Source organism: Ambystoma mexicanum, chromosome 6q, assembly GCF_040938575.1.
Source record: "Ambystoma mexicanum isolate Mex_15411 chromosome 6q, UKY_AmexF1_1, whole genome shotgun sequence".
In the NCBI taxonomy this organism is placed as follows: Eukaryota; Metazoa; Chordata; class Amphibia; order Caudata; family Ambystomatidae; genus Ambystoma; species Ambystoma mexicanum.
Genome location: NC_090937.1, coordinates 1,364,299,828 through 1,364,319,198, shown reverse-complemented (window position 1 = coordinate 1,364,319,198; position 19,371 = coordinate 1,364,299,828). Strand labels below are relative to the sequence as shown.

Genomic DNA, 19,371 nt, shown 5'->3' with positions numbered 1-19,371 from the left:
GTTTTTGCAATGTCTCTCGAGGAGCTCCGCGTATAGGCAACCCACATCTGGGTGGAAAAAAACAATCTGAGGGACCTCGACGCGTGAGGGATTGTGGGTACACTGAACGTCACTATAGGGATAGTGTTACAGACACGCCTTGTCGGCGTCCCCTTTTCGACTACGAAAACCAAAATGCAATACTCTGCAGTGACCACTGGATGTCGGACTATGCACAGCATGTGATTCTAAGCAGATTAACAAACATCAGAATTTTTTTTTTTCAACTGCTTGTTTGAGATCACATAATTGCCACTTCTTTCTTTTAACAAAAATTCAAGTTGCTATTGAAAACCAATTAAACGTTATGAATTGTATAGTGGAAATATAAAGGAGACCATAATAAGCAGGCCGCTATTTATTCATTATCATTGCAGCATGAATTAATTTATAGCACTTTGAGTTGATGTCTTCATGATTGAGAGTTGGGGGACCCTCTGCTTTTCTACCAATTTATTATTTTAAATAAAATTAAAATATTCTAGTTAAAACGAGCTGTTTTTGACAAAGACTGTGGAATGGGATTGCTGTAGTAGGAGGCATTATATATGTGCCATTCCGCCACAATAAATTACCCACTATAAAGTAAATCATATATTTATAAAAGACATCATTACACAAACCGCTATTAAAGTCCAGGGAGCTATTTGGGCAACCAATGATAAGCTACTGTTCCTACTGTTGCCAAATGGCCCCTTTATATGAGGATTGTGATCATGCCAACAAAAGTCTGCATATTCATATGTATAGACTGCTACTTATAATGGATACAACAAAGCATGTAAAGTTCTGATTCTCAAAAGCCTAGAATGGATCACTGGAACTCTGACCCAAGGTGCGAGATTCATGCCAGTGAGGGGGGGCTGTGTGACAAGATGCAAGACTCACACCAATTTAACATCAGCTGCGGTATTTGCCCGTGCCTTTCTCAGCTGCTAGTCCTTATTACATTACAACAGGTAATTTGTTATGTATTTTGGTTACTCTCAAAATGTTCCCCCCGAAGACATCGTCTTGAAGATTATGGTGAAGGAAAGCCAGCACAGGCTTGATAATAGGGGGGAAGGGGCGGGCAACAATAGTGTATATAAGAGCAGGAGCAGATCTGTAATAAACTCCATAAACCCCATATATTACTCTATTTATGGTGCACAAATGATTCCAGTACCTAAATCTAAACCAGGCAGCATTGTGTCGTTTCCAGATAGTTTTGTAACTGTCCTAAAATATTAAAAGTCATTATAGTTGTCCAGGGGTAACATTGTGCTACAGTCCACTATGGTTCCACTTACGAACACAAACACAACAGCCTCCCCAAGCACGGCATGTATAGTAGTGGACAGGGCACCATGCATGGATTCAATTGAGTTACATATTGTATGAAAAAAGTATCCCAATCAGGATGTTTTGATGCCTACTGTTTGTACAGCGTTCTAAGCAAACTTGCTGCCTGCAGATTAGATAAGGATCTCAATCGGCATATCAGATGAGGCGTTTGTGACTTTCTACAGGTCATGGCACCATTTGGTGACTTAAGCTGCTAGGTAGAGGTGGGAATACTTGAATGCATATACTGCAGACATTTAAAACACTGGAGGCCCTCCCCAACTTTCCCCGCACATGCCAAAGGTATGTTGACGATAATGATGGTCATTACTGATGTTATGTGTCTGCAAACATTGATTTGAAGATATTTGTGCAATTACTGGGTATGTAGGGCCCGATTATTTACTATAGACATGCCTTTAAATGTAAAATGCAATAAGCAATAGCAATCACAAAACAATTGTATTTGCACATGCTTGATTAAAAAGCAACAGATTCAAATGAAAACCATCAATGTCTCAACTGAAACAGAAATTGCTCTTGTTTTTCATGTACAGTTGTTCTAGTGAAAATAAACACAACATATGGTTCATATGTTCAAGGTTTTAATATGCCAGACTTTACAGCTCACTTGCCCAGTTTTTGCAAAGACCATCAGAAACGCACTAACCTTTTAAGCAGTAAAGCATCACAGCTATAGTAAATATACTACATGGAAGAATTAAACAGCTGAAATGCATTCGGGAGAAAAGGTACACATTCACAGTATGATTAATAGGAGTGGAGACAATTGCCAAAGCGTATGTGTAGGACAGCACGGTTCATAACTTTTCATAGAAAATGCTGTTCAGTTGATTGGTAGAGTGCCCAACTGGTTGCAGAATAACGGTTCCCAGGCAAACTGAGGTCACACACCAGAATCAGTAGCAAACCCTTGCAAGTGCGTATCTAGCCTGAGTGATAAAGTTACTAAGGCCACACATCAAAACAAATGCAAGAAAAGCAGCAATCTACACTGTCCTATGCCATTTATAAACATTTTCATAATCGCATCATACACAATGTTTAAATGTATACATGAATTCTGGTTTTATATCAGAGTTCAATAGCTACCTGTATCTGAAGACAAAGTAAAAAATAAAAGCTCTTATGAAAGTTAGTACTTACAACAGTATTCACAATACAACCACCAGCACAGTATCAATGCAATGATTCATTTTCATCACGCTTTGGCCTAATATTTTGAAACAATACCCAGGCCATTCAGTTAATAATCGTATGGATTCTTGTACTCCTCGTCCAACAGATACCCTTTTCCCTGTGCTTATGCGTCCTTTCCGGCAGCAAAGGCGGAAACTGTCAAATTTTGTATATCAGGGAAGAGACTGAGAAGCCTGAATGCATGTGCAGCCCAGTCTGTGCAACAGACCAACTCTTATACTCACCAACTTTCTCCATACAACCATATTTCTTCTCTCTTATATACACAGATCAGAGTGACAATATCTGATTAGTCTTGTAGAGGAAGAGGCTAGGACTACATGAAACAACGTCATTGCGAGCATGTTTTTTACCACTTCGTCCACAGCACCCCTTCCTCTAAATCGATGGGCTGATTCCAAATAACACAAGGCACAGTGCTGAGGCACTGTGTTGCTTAAGGAGGATGGAGTTTAGGACTACTGGCAGCTACCAATAACTCAGCCAAAGAGGAATTTCCTGAGCACAGCTTGCAAAATGCTAGGTTGGCTCTAAAGCAGATTTCTAATGCATATGTGGTGCTGCTCGAGCAGCTGCTGTGTAGTCAAAATGGGGAAGGTTGCTGTTGAAGACCCACTGTCAACGAGGTGTTTCAGTTTGTGAGTGTCTCAGAAACCAAATCTATCTGGCCACCTGGTGGTGAGGGGGGCTGAGGGTCATCAGAACCGTCCAATAGCTAATCCTTCCCATTCTCACATAGCACAAAAAGCTGTCAACACTCTGTAGTGTCACTTGGTTTACACGTATGTGTTCCTACTGGCCAGATCTGCCATACTAGATTGGACCCAAATCCACGCGGTGAAGAAAGGAGAGTGCCTCCATCAGCCAGCTAAAATCAATTGTCGATAATGTACATGAAATGCTGGGATGAAGTGTGAGACCTCATTGGTTACATACAAATATGTCTGTGATATTTATTGTGTCGATCAATGCCCTCTTCTTTTAAACCAAGGAAAGGATAATATTCTGTGGCAGGAAATTACAAGATTTTAAAATAGCTTCAATTTCATCAGGTCTGAGCAGTGATGCAACCAATTGAAAGATTCTTCCCAACCGACTAAGAATGCAGATCCAACAGTACTTCAGTGTGGATTGGAACACTGTAAAACATGGGGGTGCTTTTTCTGGTTCTAGTAGTGATAACTGAAGCTCCGCCTGACGCAGGAGTGTGGAGTACAAGGCACAATAGAAGCTCTAGAGGCCATCATTCTCAAGACAAAGAAATCATGACTCCATGATGGAGGACAAAGTCTGGCAATTATAGTTCATATCGAAGAGGGATATAGCCCTCTGTAGTGAGTAGTAAGGCCCCCCCGGCCCCCAGTGGTGTCCAGCTGCACCAGTTTTTAAAAGGCCACTGGGAGGGGGCTCAGGAAGGACTTGGGCAGATTCAGCGGTAGTCCTGAATGAAGAGCAGGAGGCACATGTATTTCAACTCAATGATACAAATGTTAATTAACTATAGTTAAGGATGTACATCCAAGTCACCATTTGGAATCTTTTCCTTGGGGAGAGAGAAAAGGGCATCAGAGGGGAAAGCATCAGATGGTAGGGAGCCACCCTCTCTCGACCAATGGGAAATACTGGGAACAGAACATCTGTTTGAGAGTCTATGAGCAGCTCTCGAGCTGCTTCCCAATATTCAACAGCAGAGTAGGGCAATAAGTGGTATGTGCAATAAAGAGTATGATCATTTTTTGATAATTGCCCGAACCCAATGCTTTAAGGTCATCAACCTCAATGCCTGGACAAAAATACATAGATCCCCTTGGATGCTCTTCCTAACTGGGTGGAATATAAATGCATGGCATCAGGGTTGTTTTGTGGGTTGAGGGGGGGGGGGGAAGAGAGCGGACTCGGCATGAAAATTGTGGGTAATATTTAATTATACTCTGGTTCTTCAGAAGAGGTAGAGGGTAGGAAGCTCAGATACCGTGTATGTTCATTGTAAAAAATAAAAAAAGAATTAAAAAAAACTCAGGACTTTGCGAAGGCGCATTAAACAAAGGGAGGCTGTGGTCCAGTCAGATCTTGAGAAGCTTGACGGCATTAGAGGAGTCTTAGGAAAAGGTTTAGTAGAAATGCAGTGATTTCCTGATAACCATTTAAGCTATTGTATACCATATTGTATACCATGTTAGTCACCTACAGGCAAGAGGCTGCTCCAAGAGTACATGGAGCACATGGCAAAAACACTACACAATAACATTGTAGAAGGTGGTGTTCTAAAGCGGTAGATAATGGGACTTCCAGATCAAGGGTGACCAACCCACCACTTACTGCAGAGATTTTGAAGTGAAAGAACTCATTTCAGTCAAACCTAGTTGGGGACTGCGACCCCCAAAGCCACTTTCTCTGGATGCAGAATTAGCATATTAACCAGCTGGAAACCCTTGCATGGCCACGAAAAATAAAATCTTCCTTATTCATTAGTCTAGAGGGAGGCCAAAGATGACACCACTTGGCTTTTGTTGTAGTTTAGGGCAGCAGATATTAAACATGACCCATTAAGAGCATGGGCTAATACAAAGACTGACTGGGCCCTATAAGTGTTTATCATTATACAAACTAGGCCTTACCCAAGATATAACTTATCAGGTCCAGCAAGAAATCATGCAAAATAACTAATTAGGTTTACTTGGAAATTGCTGGGACAATGGGCGTCTGGCCCAGTTGAATGACTGCTAGTGCACATGACACAGGACAACTATATTGGCCAAGAAGCACCAGAGACTATTGCTTGTTGGGGTGGTACAGCAGACGCAAGAGCAACCGGAGTTCCACTTAATATTTATTGCAACGGCTGAGCAGGAGAAACCAGAGGTAACCGAGTTCTCACATGGTACTCTCATAATTTGTGACCTCACAAAGTTCATAATGTAGCCAACACCACCTGTGGAAGTTTCTTGTTGACCAAGCCTCCTTCTGGTTCAACAATGTAGAATGCCAACCTGTGATAAGTAACGTATTCCTAGATATAATGAAAATAATGTAGTCCCTAGGTGCCATGACATGATTCATCTGCTGACAATACACAGATGGCTCCAGTAGTAGACTGCCAGAGAATTTTCTGGGTCCTATGGTAGCAGCCGCCAGCAAAATCCCATTCGATTGGGCCAAAAGAATCCAAAAGCCTGAATGATTACGATTAGCAGCTTCCTGTGAGCCACCTTCCTTAATGTGGCTATTCATGGAACTGTGCAGGCAAACCATCTGCCTGGCCAGCAACAGCAGATGTAGACTCTGGACTATAAAGCTGTTATGCTCCCCAAGCTGACCATTCTTAAAACGCCAGGCCTGTGCACCTGTGGAAGGCCTACAGATGCTCTCTGACGCCTGCTCTAGCAGGGACTAGCCATCCCTGTAACTGGAAAGTAGAAATGACAGATTAGTCCAGAATCCTTTAAAGTAGGTTCTCCAGTCAGTTTTAAGAGATGGCAGTCAGTTCCTATATTAAGTAATCACATTGTGCACTAGTAGATTTGGGACTGGACAAGTCTTACAAACCTTCCCAAAAGGTGCAGGTGCTTACGTAAACCATCCTCCGACCCAGAGAGCCCTTCCACAGTTAGGACAATTTGTCCCGGAAGAGCATATCACAGCCATGACAAAGTAATTAGCTGAATGTATGTCATTGCGCTGGGGAATTACGTAAGCTGCACTTCATGACTGCGTTGCTACTTCAGTTGGAATTATGCTGCTTTGCCATCTATTGCTCAGTGAGTATATGCGCCAGCAGGTTCATGTGCTGCCAACATTTTTTTTTCTCTTTTCAAGGGTGGGAAGCAAGGTGTTCCTTACATATATTCGATGAAGTCCCTATGCCTTGCTGCTTGCGGACCCCTCACCACCACTGCCACTCACCCACATTTCTTTGACTGTATACTTGCAGCTGCTCATTCAGCTTTAATTCCAAACCCAAATGCTTCCTGCAACACTGCAAAGTCCACGGACCTCGGCACTGGCATATTCCTTTGTGGTGTGTTTTCACTTGCCAGTATGGTTGTTCGCATACTCGGAGAACAAATTATCTAGCTGTTGCTTCTTTCTTCCGAAGTCCTGACATTGGTGTTTGGATGGTGCTATCCAAAGATGACGGACTACTAAGTAATATACACTGCAAGTATGGGGGGTGTATTAAGGCCATAGCCAGTGCGGGTCACCAACTGAAAAATAGGTTTGCAGGTACCAGATTCTTCAAAGTGAGTAACCTGCACAATAGATAGGAGTGTGACTGGGCAAATTAGGGGAAACAAAACATGGGCACACACCAATGCCCCCTACTCTTAAGCCATATTTGGGAGCAAAGAGGGTATATAAATTGGTGCCTGCGCACAAGGGGCGCTTCAAATGCCATTGGACCTCACATGCTTTTTTCTGGCTAAACAATTGGGCCCCGGTGAGCATTCTTGACAGGGAGAGAGTGCCCATTACTACAGAAGGGTAGTTGCAGATGTAGAGTGAAGAACGAGAAGGCTGGTTAACTTCTAAGCGCTTCTGCGATCACCTCTTGTATTTCATAATGTAAAACTCTTCACAGCATGAAGGATTACTATTCCCGAACTAAGGAGCAGTTTTTTTTAATGTGTCCTAAAGATTAGGTTTATCATTAGTGTACATAATCAGACAGTGAAATATTGTGAGAGCAATCTATGAATGTCAGAACCGCATTTTTGGCAAAACCGATCACGGGTGATCACAATAATGTTCAGTTTTCAACAGTGCAGGTTGTTAACGGAGTGAGGACAAAAACAGTGGTATTAACTGATTGTACACGCCAGTGTTCATCGTATGACCAGTGTTAAGCAGCAGTCAGATTATTTAAAAAAGAATTATAGAGGTTATTTAGGAGACAAAATAACTTTCTAAATGTCTACAAAATCTATAGTACACATTCAAATACATACATGTGGAACAAAACAAGTCTGAATATTTTTAAAGTGCTTTAAGTCTGGTGAAGCAGATGTATTTTATTGAAGGTACAAAAATGAATTCTCCAGGTTCTGGGTTAGAAAGTTATGAGCATGAAAACCAGCTCTCAATGCATAATGGCAGCAATGATTTGGGAAAGTTATAAGCATCTTGAGAAAACAAGATATGCTTGTCTATGTTTATTGACCTCTAGTAAAAACGGTGTATATACAGCCATGTCATCATCCAAGGTACGGTATACGCCAGGGAAGAGTGCAAGTAAAGCATGGGGACGACATGTAGCATATGAGGTAAGAATACCACGGTCTTACCCAGTAGAATATACACGCAACCAACATAACCAAGCATGCTAATATATGGTAAGGAAACGGGCATGTTGTACCTTTTCTCTACCCAGGAGAAGCTTGGAGTTGTCAAAGACTTATCTATAAATATTGCCCGAACAGACGTAAGATTGCGAGAACCCACACATGGAGAATTTCATTTTTGATTTGCAATCTGTTTTCACTAAACCGTGCCTGAGAGTTCAAGAAGAAAGCGATAAAAGTACACAGTAAACATATGGATTGTGAGTTTTCACTTTTTATAAAAATGTTATGAGAACATACAGGAACCCTAAGGCTTATTAAATTAACTTCTGATGAATAGTAGGTCATGTAAACTTTTAGATATGGAGGAATGCTTCATTAGCACACTCTTTAAACGTTGGCAAGGCTTGTGAAGAAGGCAATTCTTTGGTACCAAAAGCTAAGTAGTATACTCAATTTTATTTCATACTGCCATGTCATAATCACCAGCGCAAGCGCCACTTAATGCTTGCAGAAACCAAAGAGTAGCCTCAAAGCCACTCTAATTTTAAGAGGTGGAAAATATTGCTACAGACTACCAACACTTTAATTGGTACTTACTGTGTATTCCAAATGTTTCCCAACATGGGATTTCTCCACCATTGTCGTTTCATAAAGATATCCATGCCACAAGAAACGGGCACAACACTTTCTTTGGTAATTTCCTAAACGACGATTATACATAAAAATGATTTTAAACCGTGATTGATGGCTAGTGCAAGAAAGATTGCCATGTCCTAGTGGACACCAGCAACCATTTTGCATTTGGGGTGGTGGCGAAGAATGGTTCACACAGCACTCCCCCTTCCATTTTTTTTTTTAAGGACGAAAATAATGATATAGCGTACCTTCACTCAAGAGCATCAGCTGGGCAAACGTAATGATCAGAAAACATGACTGGGGTATGGATTATGGGGTGCTGGGGGGGGACTTTGGCGTTAACGCTAGAGTAGTTGGTGACATCAAAGTGTCTTCATATAGTTATTGGCATCATACTATAACAGTGTAAGAACTCCTTATGTTACCACTAACATAAAAAGATTTAAAATATATTGTCTTCCTTTTATGAAAACTAAGATACCATAATAAAGTGTATTTTATTTGGAAACATTTTAGGCAGCAGCCAGGAATGGTGAAAAGAAAAAATCAAATGCAAATTTGATAGCTTTCTGAACTGTGCGCCTCCAATCATGCTCTATTTTCACGTGCCTAGATGCAGGAGTGAGTTTGGCCATGCAATTCAGGCAGCTAATAGCTTTTAGTTCAAACACTGGCCATTTGCTCCCAAGTCGACCCTCCAGAATTGTACTGAATTCAATCACACTACTCTGCCTCAGGTTCAGCAACACCTTTTTAAATTCATTACTAGCTCGGAGCACAATATCCTTTGTTATATCATCTTCTTCAATTGTCTTGTTGCCATTTGCACCATTTAAGGGCATGCCTACGGATATTTCAAATTTATAACGATCAAACTTTTTTATATGGCAGTCGTGCTTTGTAAGGAACTTGAGACGGCAAAGTTCATCCTCTTCCAATGTAACATTCTGTGGATCACAGGCCGGGTACACCTCTCCATATACACATCTCAACCAGTCCCCAATAACGTACGGAAGTATATTTATTGCGGACTCAGCACTGTTTTCTATCTCTGTAACACGAACATACTTGAATCTGCCAGTCCACGTCACTCGGTGTCCTTCCAAATGGCTGCATAGAATTTGTGTGCGGGCCATGTTGGTTTCCTTCCATGCACGAGGTCCACATAGGAAGCCGTACTGCTGCCAGGTTAAAGTAGAGTTATAGACTTTTATTCCTTCTGATCGATAAACGTACATCCAACAGAACGCCACTATAGCGGTGATCCAAACAAGAATGAGTTTCACAATGGAACTTCTAGTTAAGGATTTCACCAATTGCATGGTGGAGAAGTTTGCTTTGGTCCACCATCGGATAAGCAGTGGAAAACAGCATAAAATAAGAGTTACCACGATTTTGGTGAAATCCAGTACTATAAACCACTTGATGAACTGGACCCAACACATTACTGCAACACCAACTGAAAGAATTGGCAGAGCAAAGAGGAACAGGAAATAGCCAACTGATGCCCGAATAAGGCCAATCACAGAGGATTCTAGCAGGATCACCACTGACAGTTCGCACCACATGAAGCAAACCAGGTATGGAACTAAATAACAATAAACACCTTTAAAGTTTCTTAACTGTGCCATTCTAAAGAACAGATAGAAAAGATAGATAAACAAAAGGCATGGGATGCTCACATTAAATATAAAGAAATGACCTATTGGAATGGTAAAATAGGTTCGACCAAGAAAGCGAAGATAGAAGCAGCTTTCTGGGAGAGCTTGTAATAAACAAAGGATGCCAGCAGTCACCTCTGTAAATAAAGCTCTTCGCGTGTAGGGTTCAGCACTTGTGCTTATGCTCATGTAACTTGTGACTGTAAAGAAAATGGAGATTGTGGCCAACTCTGAACAAGGAATATAGTCTTTGCTTGAGATTGGAAAAGAAAAAATGACAAAGAACACAGATATTAGAAAGTAAAGGTATGGCTCTAAATGATTCCAACCAAAGTTCACTTCAGCCTGCTCCACATCCAGGTTTGGCTCGAAGCGAAGTAGCAAGTCTGTCAAGGTACGGAAGTTTTCCCATGCCTTACTGTCTTGAAAAACCTTCAATGTACAAATCACCATAGATATAAAGGACAGGTAGAAAATCACTAGTGGGATAAAGAAAGCGAAGAAATTAATTGTCAAATTACTAATGATGAAGAAGAAGATGAGTGCATTGATGTGATGTGTTGGCATGATGGTAGACAGCCAGTGCATTCCAGCCTTCGATGCAAATTCTATAAGATACTCTTTAATTTCAATAATAGCATGGAGTGGATATCTGACAATCTGAAAAAGAAAAAAAAAAAACAGTGATAAATTACATTTGTTTTCGCTTATAAGAAAAAGTGAACAATAATTGGAAGGTTTTCTTTCAACTTGGCTGTGAATTACATTTTAGGACTTTCAGATTAGACAAATAACAAACCTAGAAACAAGAAAGGAGTTGTCGTACACATGCTCCTGGCAGATCATTTATGGCTATATTCTGGAACATTTGTGCACATCTTCCCAAGCTAACATGGCAGTCAGCTAATCGGGAGAGCCCAAAAGACATCACTACCAAGTTTGCACACATCAGAAGCAGCTTTTCCAAAGGTTTTTTTTTTTTTTTAAAATAAAAGGGTCAGTGTTGCATTCAAATCCTAGGAATTTCAAATGTGAGATATAGCACATGGAAAATCACTTTTGCCAATATCAAGGAGTTGAATTGAAATAACACAACTTGAACAAAAAGGGTGTTTAATTCTGTGCAAAAAATGGACTTTGAGGATTCAGCTGCAAGTTTAAGAAATGGTCCAACTACTGAAAAGACCTTGCCTTAACACTTGTTATAGACTTTTGGGACTGCCAAACCATTTTGAATGGGTAGCACCAATCACTTGTTTGAGCAACATTTTTCTTCACCCAATGCAGTCTTCTTGGGACCAATTGTTTAGTTCATCTTTCTGCCAAAATCGAGATACCCACATTTTAATATGAGCGAGAGACAGAGCGAAATAGAGAGAAAGAGAGAGACAGAGAGAGAGAGAGAGAGAGAGAGAGAGAGAGAGAGACACACAGAGGACACAGTTGATATGCCCTTTGATATTGTTCAGTGCCAACTTGTAAATGTATGGGAATGAGGAGGTGCACAGTATTATGGGGCGTTGTCAAACGGACCAATTAACTTTCAAAAAAAAATAGTATGTGGTGAAAGTACTCATTTAGTCAATCAATGGTGCATCATTAGCATATTGTTTCCAATGCTGAAGCAGGACTGTCGGGGCTTTACTGGCCCTAAATACAGCCATATTTGAGGGCCCAATAGCAACATTTACATTTTCATAAGCAGAAGAAATAGCACTTTACTTCATAACCACTTTTCGAAGGACATTCCAAGAGAGGGAGTGCACCTATCAACGTGGAAACGTTCCATTAATGGCGTCTTATTGACGAGCACTTGTTTGTCCCTCGGGTCACACAAGTGGGTGATGCTAGGGTATTTCCCTCTTTAAAATGACCAAAATAAGTCCCTAGTGAACCCAACGCGATCACGTCCAAGTCAACCTGGTCCTGTTGCAGCCACACTAGGACTACCACAAAGGAGTCAACGCAGGCTCCAGAGTATTGCAAACGTTGCTGCTTAATACTCATCTAATTCCTAGGGCATATTTTGCCTTGTGTGAGAGTACTACACTCTATCACCCGAGAAAAAAAACATCCATTTTAAGACTTTTTGCATAGCTTACTTGGCCTACTCTGAGACCTCTAAACCTTGCTCTCTGTTATAACAAATAAATGCTACCCGACGTCTGTGATTTACCATGGAGAACGTTTAAACCACCACTTGTGTTAGAAGAAATAGAATAGGAGGTCAGACCTTTACTCCCTCTTTGTATAGTGATAGAAAACCACCTGCTATTCTGGAGGCATTTAAAAACCAAATTTACAGACAATGCTGATGGGAAGAGTATGCTGAGCTAGTCATCCGTGAGGCTACTTGCGGCAAACGTGTGCTTTAGAAATAATCTTAAACATAACATTGACATTTTAGAATCCAATTCTAGCTATTAATCTCCTACTAAAGAAACAGCACAGCCACATATATAACACAATACAATGTCTACTATCATACCATTTACAGTTATGTGCTTATGATTAGCGATTACATGAAAGTCATATCTCAATGTTGATGGTCAAATTGAATGGCAGCCAATGTTGGATGCATGGTTGCATGGCAGGGTTATACAACTGGCCTTACGGCTATATCTCCCTATGCAGCTCCTCTACCCAGGTTAACGAGCTTTCCTTTTGGTCGGTATACTCTTCTTTAAGCGTTTATATGCAGCGTTACTGGAGTAGAAAGACTGCTATGAAATCATACACATTACAGCATGACTAAGGAAGCGTCAGGGTCATTGTGCAACTTACAAGAGCCAGTGATTAGGTGTTCACAAGAAGCATAGTGCATCAGGTAGAATTGATGCCTAACATAACTAAATTAACGGCCTGTTTAACCAGAGGGTTGGTCTAAGGAGGAGTGATGGATATTGGCTACTTGGGGTTCAGTAAAGGCTCAGATACAGTTCTACATGCTGAAAAGACACAATCTAAGCACGCTGGCATGGGAATTAGGGCAGCGAATGGGGTCTCCAGCTGGCCAATTGACCAGCAGCATAGTTTGTTGAGAATGGAGTGCATTATGAAAAAAAAAAGAAGGTAACTAGTGGAACAAAGAATGCAATAAGAAACCTTTTTTAATTTAAATACATCCTATAACTAGGGAAATGCTGTGAAACTGCTGCAGGCATGTTGCAGGCTTGCATAGAATGTCAACATTCATTAGTGCACGGATAGGGAGCGGTTTGTTGCGTGGATCACTTGCTTTAATATTCCAGCATGATGTCCAGTGTGGGGTTAAGTGACGTCTGGCCTGCAGAGTCTCGTGTGTTTCTGAGAGTCTTACTACTTCCTGGCCCTCATACAGGCTGATCCAGAAAAGGTAAAACGCTTCACTCACAGTCACACACGGAAACTAATATTACACCATGTATATCCTGTTACATAATCAGGAAGTTATCAAATGCAACCCAGATATTCATGGGAGGTTGCTTAATGTCTACAGTTTGCACATACAACTCCTCACATTCATGCACAGCAGATCATTCTTTAATCCACTCAGAAGGAAAAAAAAGATAGAAAACTTAGCAAACAGTTATGCTAAATAAAAAATTCTATGAGGGACTGCGGGGGCCTTGCTGGTCACAAAGTAGATACCTCATTGAGCAAGAGTGGGGGGATATAGGTCATCTTAAGTAAGACAACTTCTGTATAAAGTCAGTAGAGCAACGTGGGCATTTATCAGATTTACATGATCATATTTCGACAAGCAGCTTGGTTTGTAGTACAGCTTATTGAGAATGATTAACTGTTTTAATATAAAGCATGCATTTAGAGATTTCTCCCTGGTTGACGTACAGAAAACCGCCATTTCACGTTTAACAACAGTGGATGAAGACGATGTGTGAAGTTGCACAATATTATAGAGGGGGAAGGCAAGCCTCTTACAGCTGTTGCAGAACTGAATCTGTTGTGGCTAAATGAAAAAACTATTTGTGTGAACGCAGCCCACATGCATGTATTGCATAACAACCAGAGCATTGCCACCAAGCTGCTTTAGAAAATCGGACCCACAGGAAATAGGTCACCCAGGGTCAATCTTTTCTCCCAGTCCCAAACCAACATCTCTGCTATGGGGCACGTTAACAGTAAATGTACTATAGATACCAAGCCTTGCCCAGCTTGACTTTAATCAAGTTAACTTTGGACACCAGATCAAATCCCTCCGGCATACTATGCATGGCCTGATGCAATTCAGATTCCTACATGGGGTGGGGGCGAACTAGATTAGCTAGTGAGGGTGTGGGGGATGCCATAGATGAATGATTGAATGCACCTTGCTGAAGCCACTTTGAATTTTCCTTGGCATAGGAGTATCTTGCAGGCCCGCTAGTAATGGCCACGCCGAGATGTGAGAAATGACTGGGCAGCCTGAAGCTTTGAACCCCTGATTCAGTGGTCAGGATGACCACCGGCTCATTACTAAGAAAGGTGGCCACACTGTGTTCAGTAGTAACAAGCAAAGGCTAATCCAACTCAGATTAACAAGTTACTTCTTACCTGGTAACGTTCTTTCGATAGGATGTTCCTCCGACGTATTCCTTATCTTTGATAATTCGTCTCCAGCTTGCTGGCCTCGGAAAGAATTTTCAGCAGAGGGCGCTGCGCATCGACGTCCGTCGAGTTGATGTCCCTCGACAGCCACCGTATCGGCGCCGACATCACCATGCCCATAAATTGCCACGCGCAGCGTCCGTTGCTCAGTTCCGTTTTGTAGCATAAGATAAGTCATGCCTTAATTGGTTATTGACCTTGAAGGAGCGTAAACTGCAACCACAAGGGAAGTATTACTGCGGGGATGGATGGGAGGGGCGATAAGGAATACGTCGGAGGAACATCCCATCGAAAGAACGTTACCAGGTAAGAAGTAACTTGTTCTTCGAAGGGATTGTGTTCTCCGACGTATTCCTTATCTTTGATAGACTCCCATAGCAGTGATGTGTAATTGGAGGTGGGAGTAAAAACGCCATATTTCCTTTTAGGAATGAACAGAATGTAATGCTGCTTTGCCAAACCCAGTCTCTTGACTAGAGGAGGAATCCAGGTTGTAAAATCTTGGGAAGGTATGTGCGGACGACCATGTGGCAGCCGCACATATATCTCGAACCGGAACCCCTCTTTGGAGGGCCGAAGAGGCTGCAATACCCCTGGTTGAATGAGCCCTAAGATTTTGAGGAGGCTCTTTCCCTGCTAGTTTGTAACATTCCAGAATGGCCAGAATAATCCATCTGGAAATGGTCTGTTTTGTTATCGGTAGTCCCAATTTGTGCCCTGAGTAACCTACGAATAGTTGGTCTGCTTGCCTAATCCTACCAAGTCTGCTGATGTAAAAGCTTAAAGCCTGCCTTGGGTCCAGCCTGTGTAGCCTTTCTTCCTCTTTCCCCGGATGGGGAGGAGGATAGAATGAAGGTAAGGTAATTTTCTGAGTGATGTGGAATTCAGAAACTACCTTTGGGAGGAAATTAGGCTTCACCTGTAGGACAACTTTGTCTTTATGAAAAATTGTATGAGGGGGTTTACAAGATAGAGCTTGTAATTCGCTCACCCTTCTAGCAGATGTTAGTGCCACTAATAAGACAGTTTTAAGGGTGAGAAATCTCAGCGAACAAGAGTGGAGTGGTTCGAAAGGAGTACCCATCAGGAAATTTAAGACTAAATTTAAGTCCCATAAGGGAACTTGGAATGGTCTTGGAGGGTAGACATTAGTTAATCCCTTTAGAAATTGTGCTACTAAGGGTAATTTGAAATACGATGGCTCCTCTGCAGTGCGCTTGAAGATCGAAAGCGTTTGCGAGATAGTCCTTGATAGTGCCAACCTGAAGGCCTGAATTTGCCAAATAGAGTAGAAAGGATAACACTGTTGGTGTACCACATGAAAATGGGTCGATATTCTCTTCTCTACACCAGCTGCAAAAATTGTTCCAACGGCAGCGGTATAAAGACTTTGTTGCTGGCCCTCTGGTCGAAAGCAATACCTCCATTACGTCATCAGGGAGGTCCCAATCCTTGTATCTCAACCTTTCAGAAGCCAAGCGTGAAGGTTGAGGGTTCTGATGTCTGGATGGAGAACCTGACCTCCCTTCTGTGAGAGAAGATTCTCCTTGAGTGGAAGGCGAATTGGAGGGCAGATGGACATGTCAAGAAGACCTGGGTACCACGTTCTCCTGGCCCAGTCTGGGGCAATTAGGATCATGGTCCTCCTGAATCTTCTCAACCGCTTGATCATTTGAGGAATGACAGGGACTGGTGGAAACGCGTACAGGAGTGGAAACTCCCAGTCCACTACGAACACGTCCCCTAAAGCTCCTCTCGGGGGAAATTCCCTTGAACAAAACAGATCGCACTTCCCGTCAGGAATGGCACTCTGTCAAGAGTGGCACAGGGTACCCAGGTAGATTTTGGGTGGCTGTGCCGAAGTAAGGTAGCAGATAAGCACACACAGCAGGGAGTTAAACAAGAAAGAAGAGTAGGAAACTGTAGCTGTGAGCCAAAAGGGGCAAAAGATACAAAGGTACAAACAAACCGGATTCCCTCTTGGGGTGTATGCTGAAATTGGAAAGAGTGTTCCACGAACCTTAGGAAACTCCAGCCTTCTGCACAGATTGCTATAACAGAGGCCCTCGCTGTATGCTCATGGCTGGGAACAACAGCAGTGGGTGTCTTTAACACTGAAAACGCGACAAGGGAAGGGGCAGAGGTTGCCTGCCGGAAACCAACAGGCAGGCTCTGTACAAAGGGATTACATAAGACACATGAGAAGACAAGAACAGATATATCCAGCGAAAAAGGAAGTCAATGAGCAATCTAGCAGAAGGAAATGAAGGAAAGGCAGTTAGACTGAAGTAGATAACCTAAGGTGGATTACAGAGGACTCAAGGAAGAGAACAAGGGAGCAGCAGTCAGGAAAACAGAAGGGCTGCAAAGTAGGAAGCAGGTCTGCAGTCAAGAGTGGCACTAGGTGCAGATAACTGTAGTGGACTGCGGAGGACTGTAGTAGGCTGCAAGGCAGGGAGTCCAGAAGAACAGGACAGAGAGAGATTAGTAGTAGGCGACAGACAGAGAGCCCAAAAGAATAGGGCCGCGAGGTAGGGAGCCCAGAGGAGCAGGGCCGTAGGTAGCTAAGTGTAAAACAGGCTGTAAGGCAGAGGTGTGTAGCAAGCCACAAGGCAGGGAGCCCAGAGGACAAGGGCTGTAGGCAGCGGAGGGAGACAGGCTGCAAGGAAGGAGCCCAGAGGACACAGGCTGTCGGCAGCGGAGGGAGCAGACTGCAAGGAAGGAGCCCAGAGGACAAGGGCTGTAGGCAGCGAAGAGGTGCAGGCTGCAAGGTAGGGAGCCCAGAGGACAAGGGCTTGGAGACAGCAGAGTGTTGCAAGCTGCAAGGTAGGGAGCCCACAGGACAAGGACTGTAGGCAGCCGGAGTGAGGTAGGCTGTAGGCAGGGAGCCCAGAGGACAAGGACTGTAGGCAGCCGGAGTGAGGTAGGCTGCAGGGCAGGGAGCCCAGAGGACAAGGACTGTAGGCAGTCGGAGTGAGGCAGGCTGCAGGGCTGGGAGCCCAGAGGACAAGGACTGTAGGCAGCAGGAGTGAGGCAGGCTGCAGAGCTGGGAGCCCAGAAAGGGCACTGGATCATAACAGGATAATGCAGCAACAGGAACAGCATACAATGTAGCAGGTCAAGGCAAACAGGAGCGGGGAGATCTCAAGATGCAAGACACTGTGCTCCTGCAGGCAGCTCCTTATATACAGCCCTGCCCTGTTCTGAGGCAGGCTAATTGACAGCACCTGGGGCAGCACACCCGATGACAATCTGCCTCCTCCCTCTCTGGTCCTGAGCAGGTGGAAGCAGCACTGGCCGCTAGGGCTTCTGGGGATTGTGGTCCCAATAACGATGAATGAGAATAGCCAGGAATTGATGATTGTAGCCAGGTGCATTATGGTAAATGTAGTTAAGTGAATAAAATAAGAAAGAACCAAAGTTGAGCAAATAGAAATAAAAGACCAAGGCGTGAAAAGGAGTTGTTCAAGGAGTATTAGGAGGATAAATGAGTACCAAGTAGTCCATGATGGTTGCCAATGCGTGTGCCAGCGGCGCGGGCATGACAGTATGCCCCTCTCCATGCCCGCTGAAGACTGACCAACAAGAAGAGCACGTCCAAGGCCTGTCACACCGCGAGAGAGTCTTATACCGAAAAGGCACATCACGAAGCACCAAAAACTGTTTAATACTGCAAGGTGAGAGTCTTGAAGGGAGGAGACATTACCAATGTTTCGAACCTTTGAGGTGGAATTCAGAAAAGTCAACTTCTTAGGGACCCAAAATCCAACAGTGCGTTCATGAACTGAGGAACTGTGGAGATGTGCTGCAGGCTCCATGGCATATATTGCTTTGAAAGAAGTGGTCTTCCTTAGGACTGGCAATGGTACAGTGCTGAAAGGTGGAACCAGAGATTCAGCTGAATTGGTTGCTCTAGGACGGTCGTCCAAATTGTCAGAAGCAGCAATGGCAACATGAAGATTTGCGACAGAGACTTCAGGAGTAACAAAAGTTGCAGGAACATCATGAGTTGCAGGAAGATCGGGAATGGCAGTAGGAAGTTCAGATGCTCTAACAGCTGGCAGTATAGGTGTCACAGGAGCACCAGCCGACAGGGACGCAACTGAGACTGATGGCGTCGTGACTGGTAGTTTAGGTGCTGCAGAGGCACCAACAGGATCTACCGGAGCTGTTGCCTTAATAGGAGAACTTTTAACTGGCTTTGCAACAGGTACTGTCCTTGCATGCAGAGAGGAAGGGGGTGCTTCGACTGCAGTGGGAGTGATCTGAGATGAGGCATCAGTAGCAGATTCAGGAGTACTAGCAGGGGGAGCAGCAGAGATTGGGCTAGCAGATCTTGTAACAAGCAGCATGGTGGATGTAGGACCAGGAAAGGGCAAGCCTTCCGAAGGCTGGCCTGCAAAGTCTTGTGTGCCCAAGTTGATACATGGATCTGGGGTATTGACAGTAGGCAAAGTTGGATTCCAGACAGGTACTGGGTATGTTTCAGGATCTGACTTATGGTCAAGAGTGCCAATGTTCATAGAAGCAGAGTACATCTCAGATCTGGTCACTTCAGTAGAGGCTGTAAGTGGGAGTAAAGGACTGACATCAAGGGCAAGAATGGAACAATCCTTTGA

The 19,371-nt window shown here is 43.2% G+C and overlaps 1 protein-coding gene across 5 annotated transcripts in view; it reads right to left on the bottom strand.

Moving 5' to 3' along the window:
* Positions 1-1,953: 1,953 nt before the first annotated feature.
* The window catches only part of WFS1 (wolframin ER transmembrane glycoprotein), a 330,060-nt gene continuing 312,642 nt past the window's right edge, over positions 1,954-19,371 (bottom strand). For all 5 annotated transcript variants that reach the window (XM_069631983.1, XM_069631985.1, XM_069631984.1 and 2 more), the window contains exon 8: positions 1,954-10,825. In XM_069631983.1, the coding sequence (XP_069488084.1) occupies positions 9,017-10,825 (1,809 nt within the window). In that variant the 3' untranslated portion in view covers positions 1,954-9,016. The remainder of the gene's footprint in view (positions 10,826-19,371) is intronic.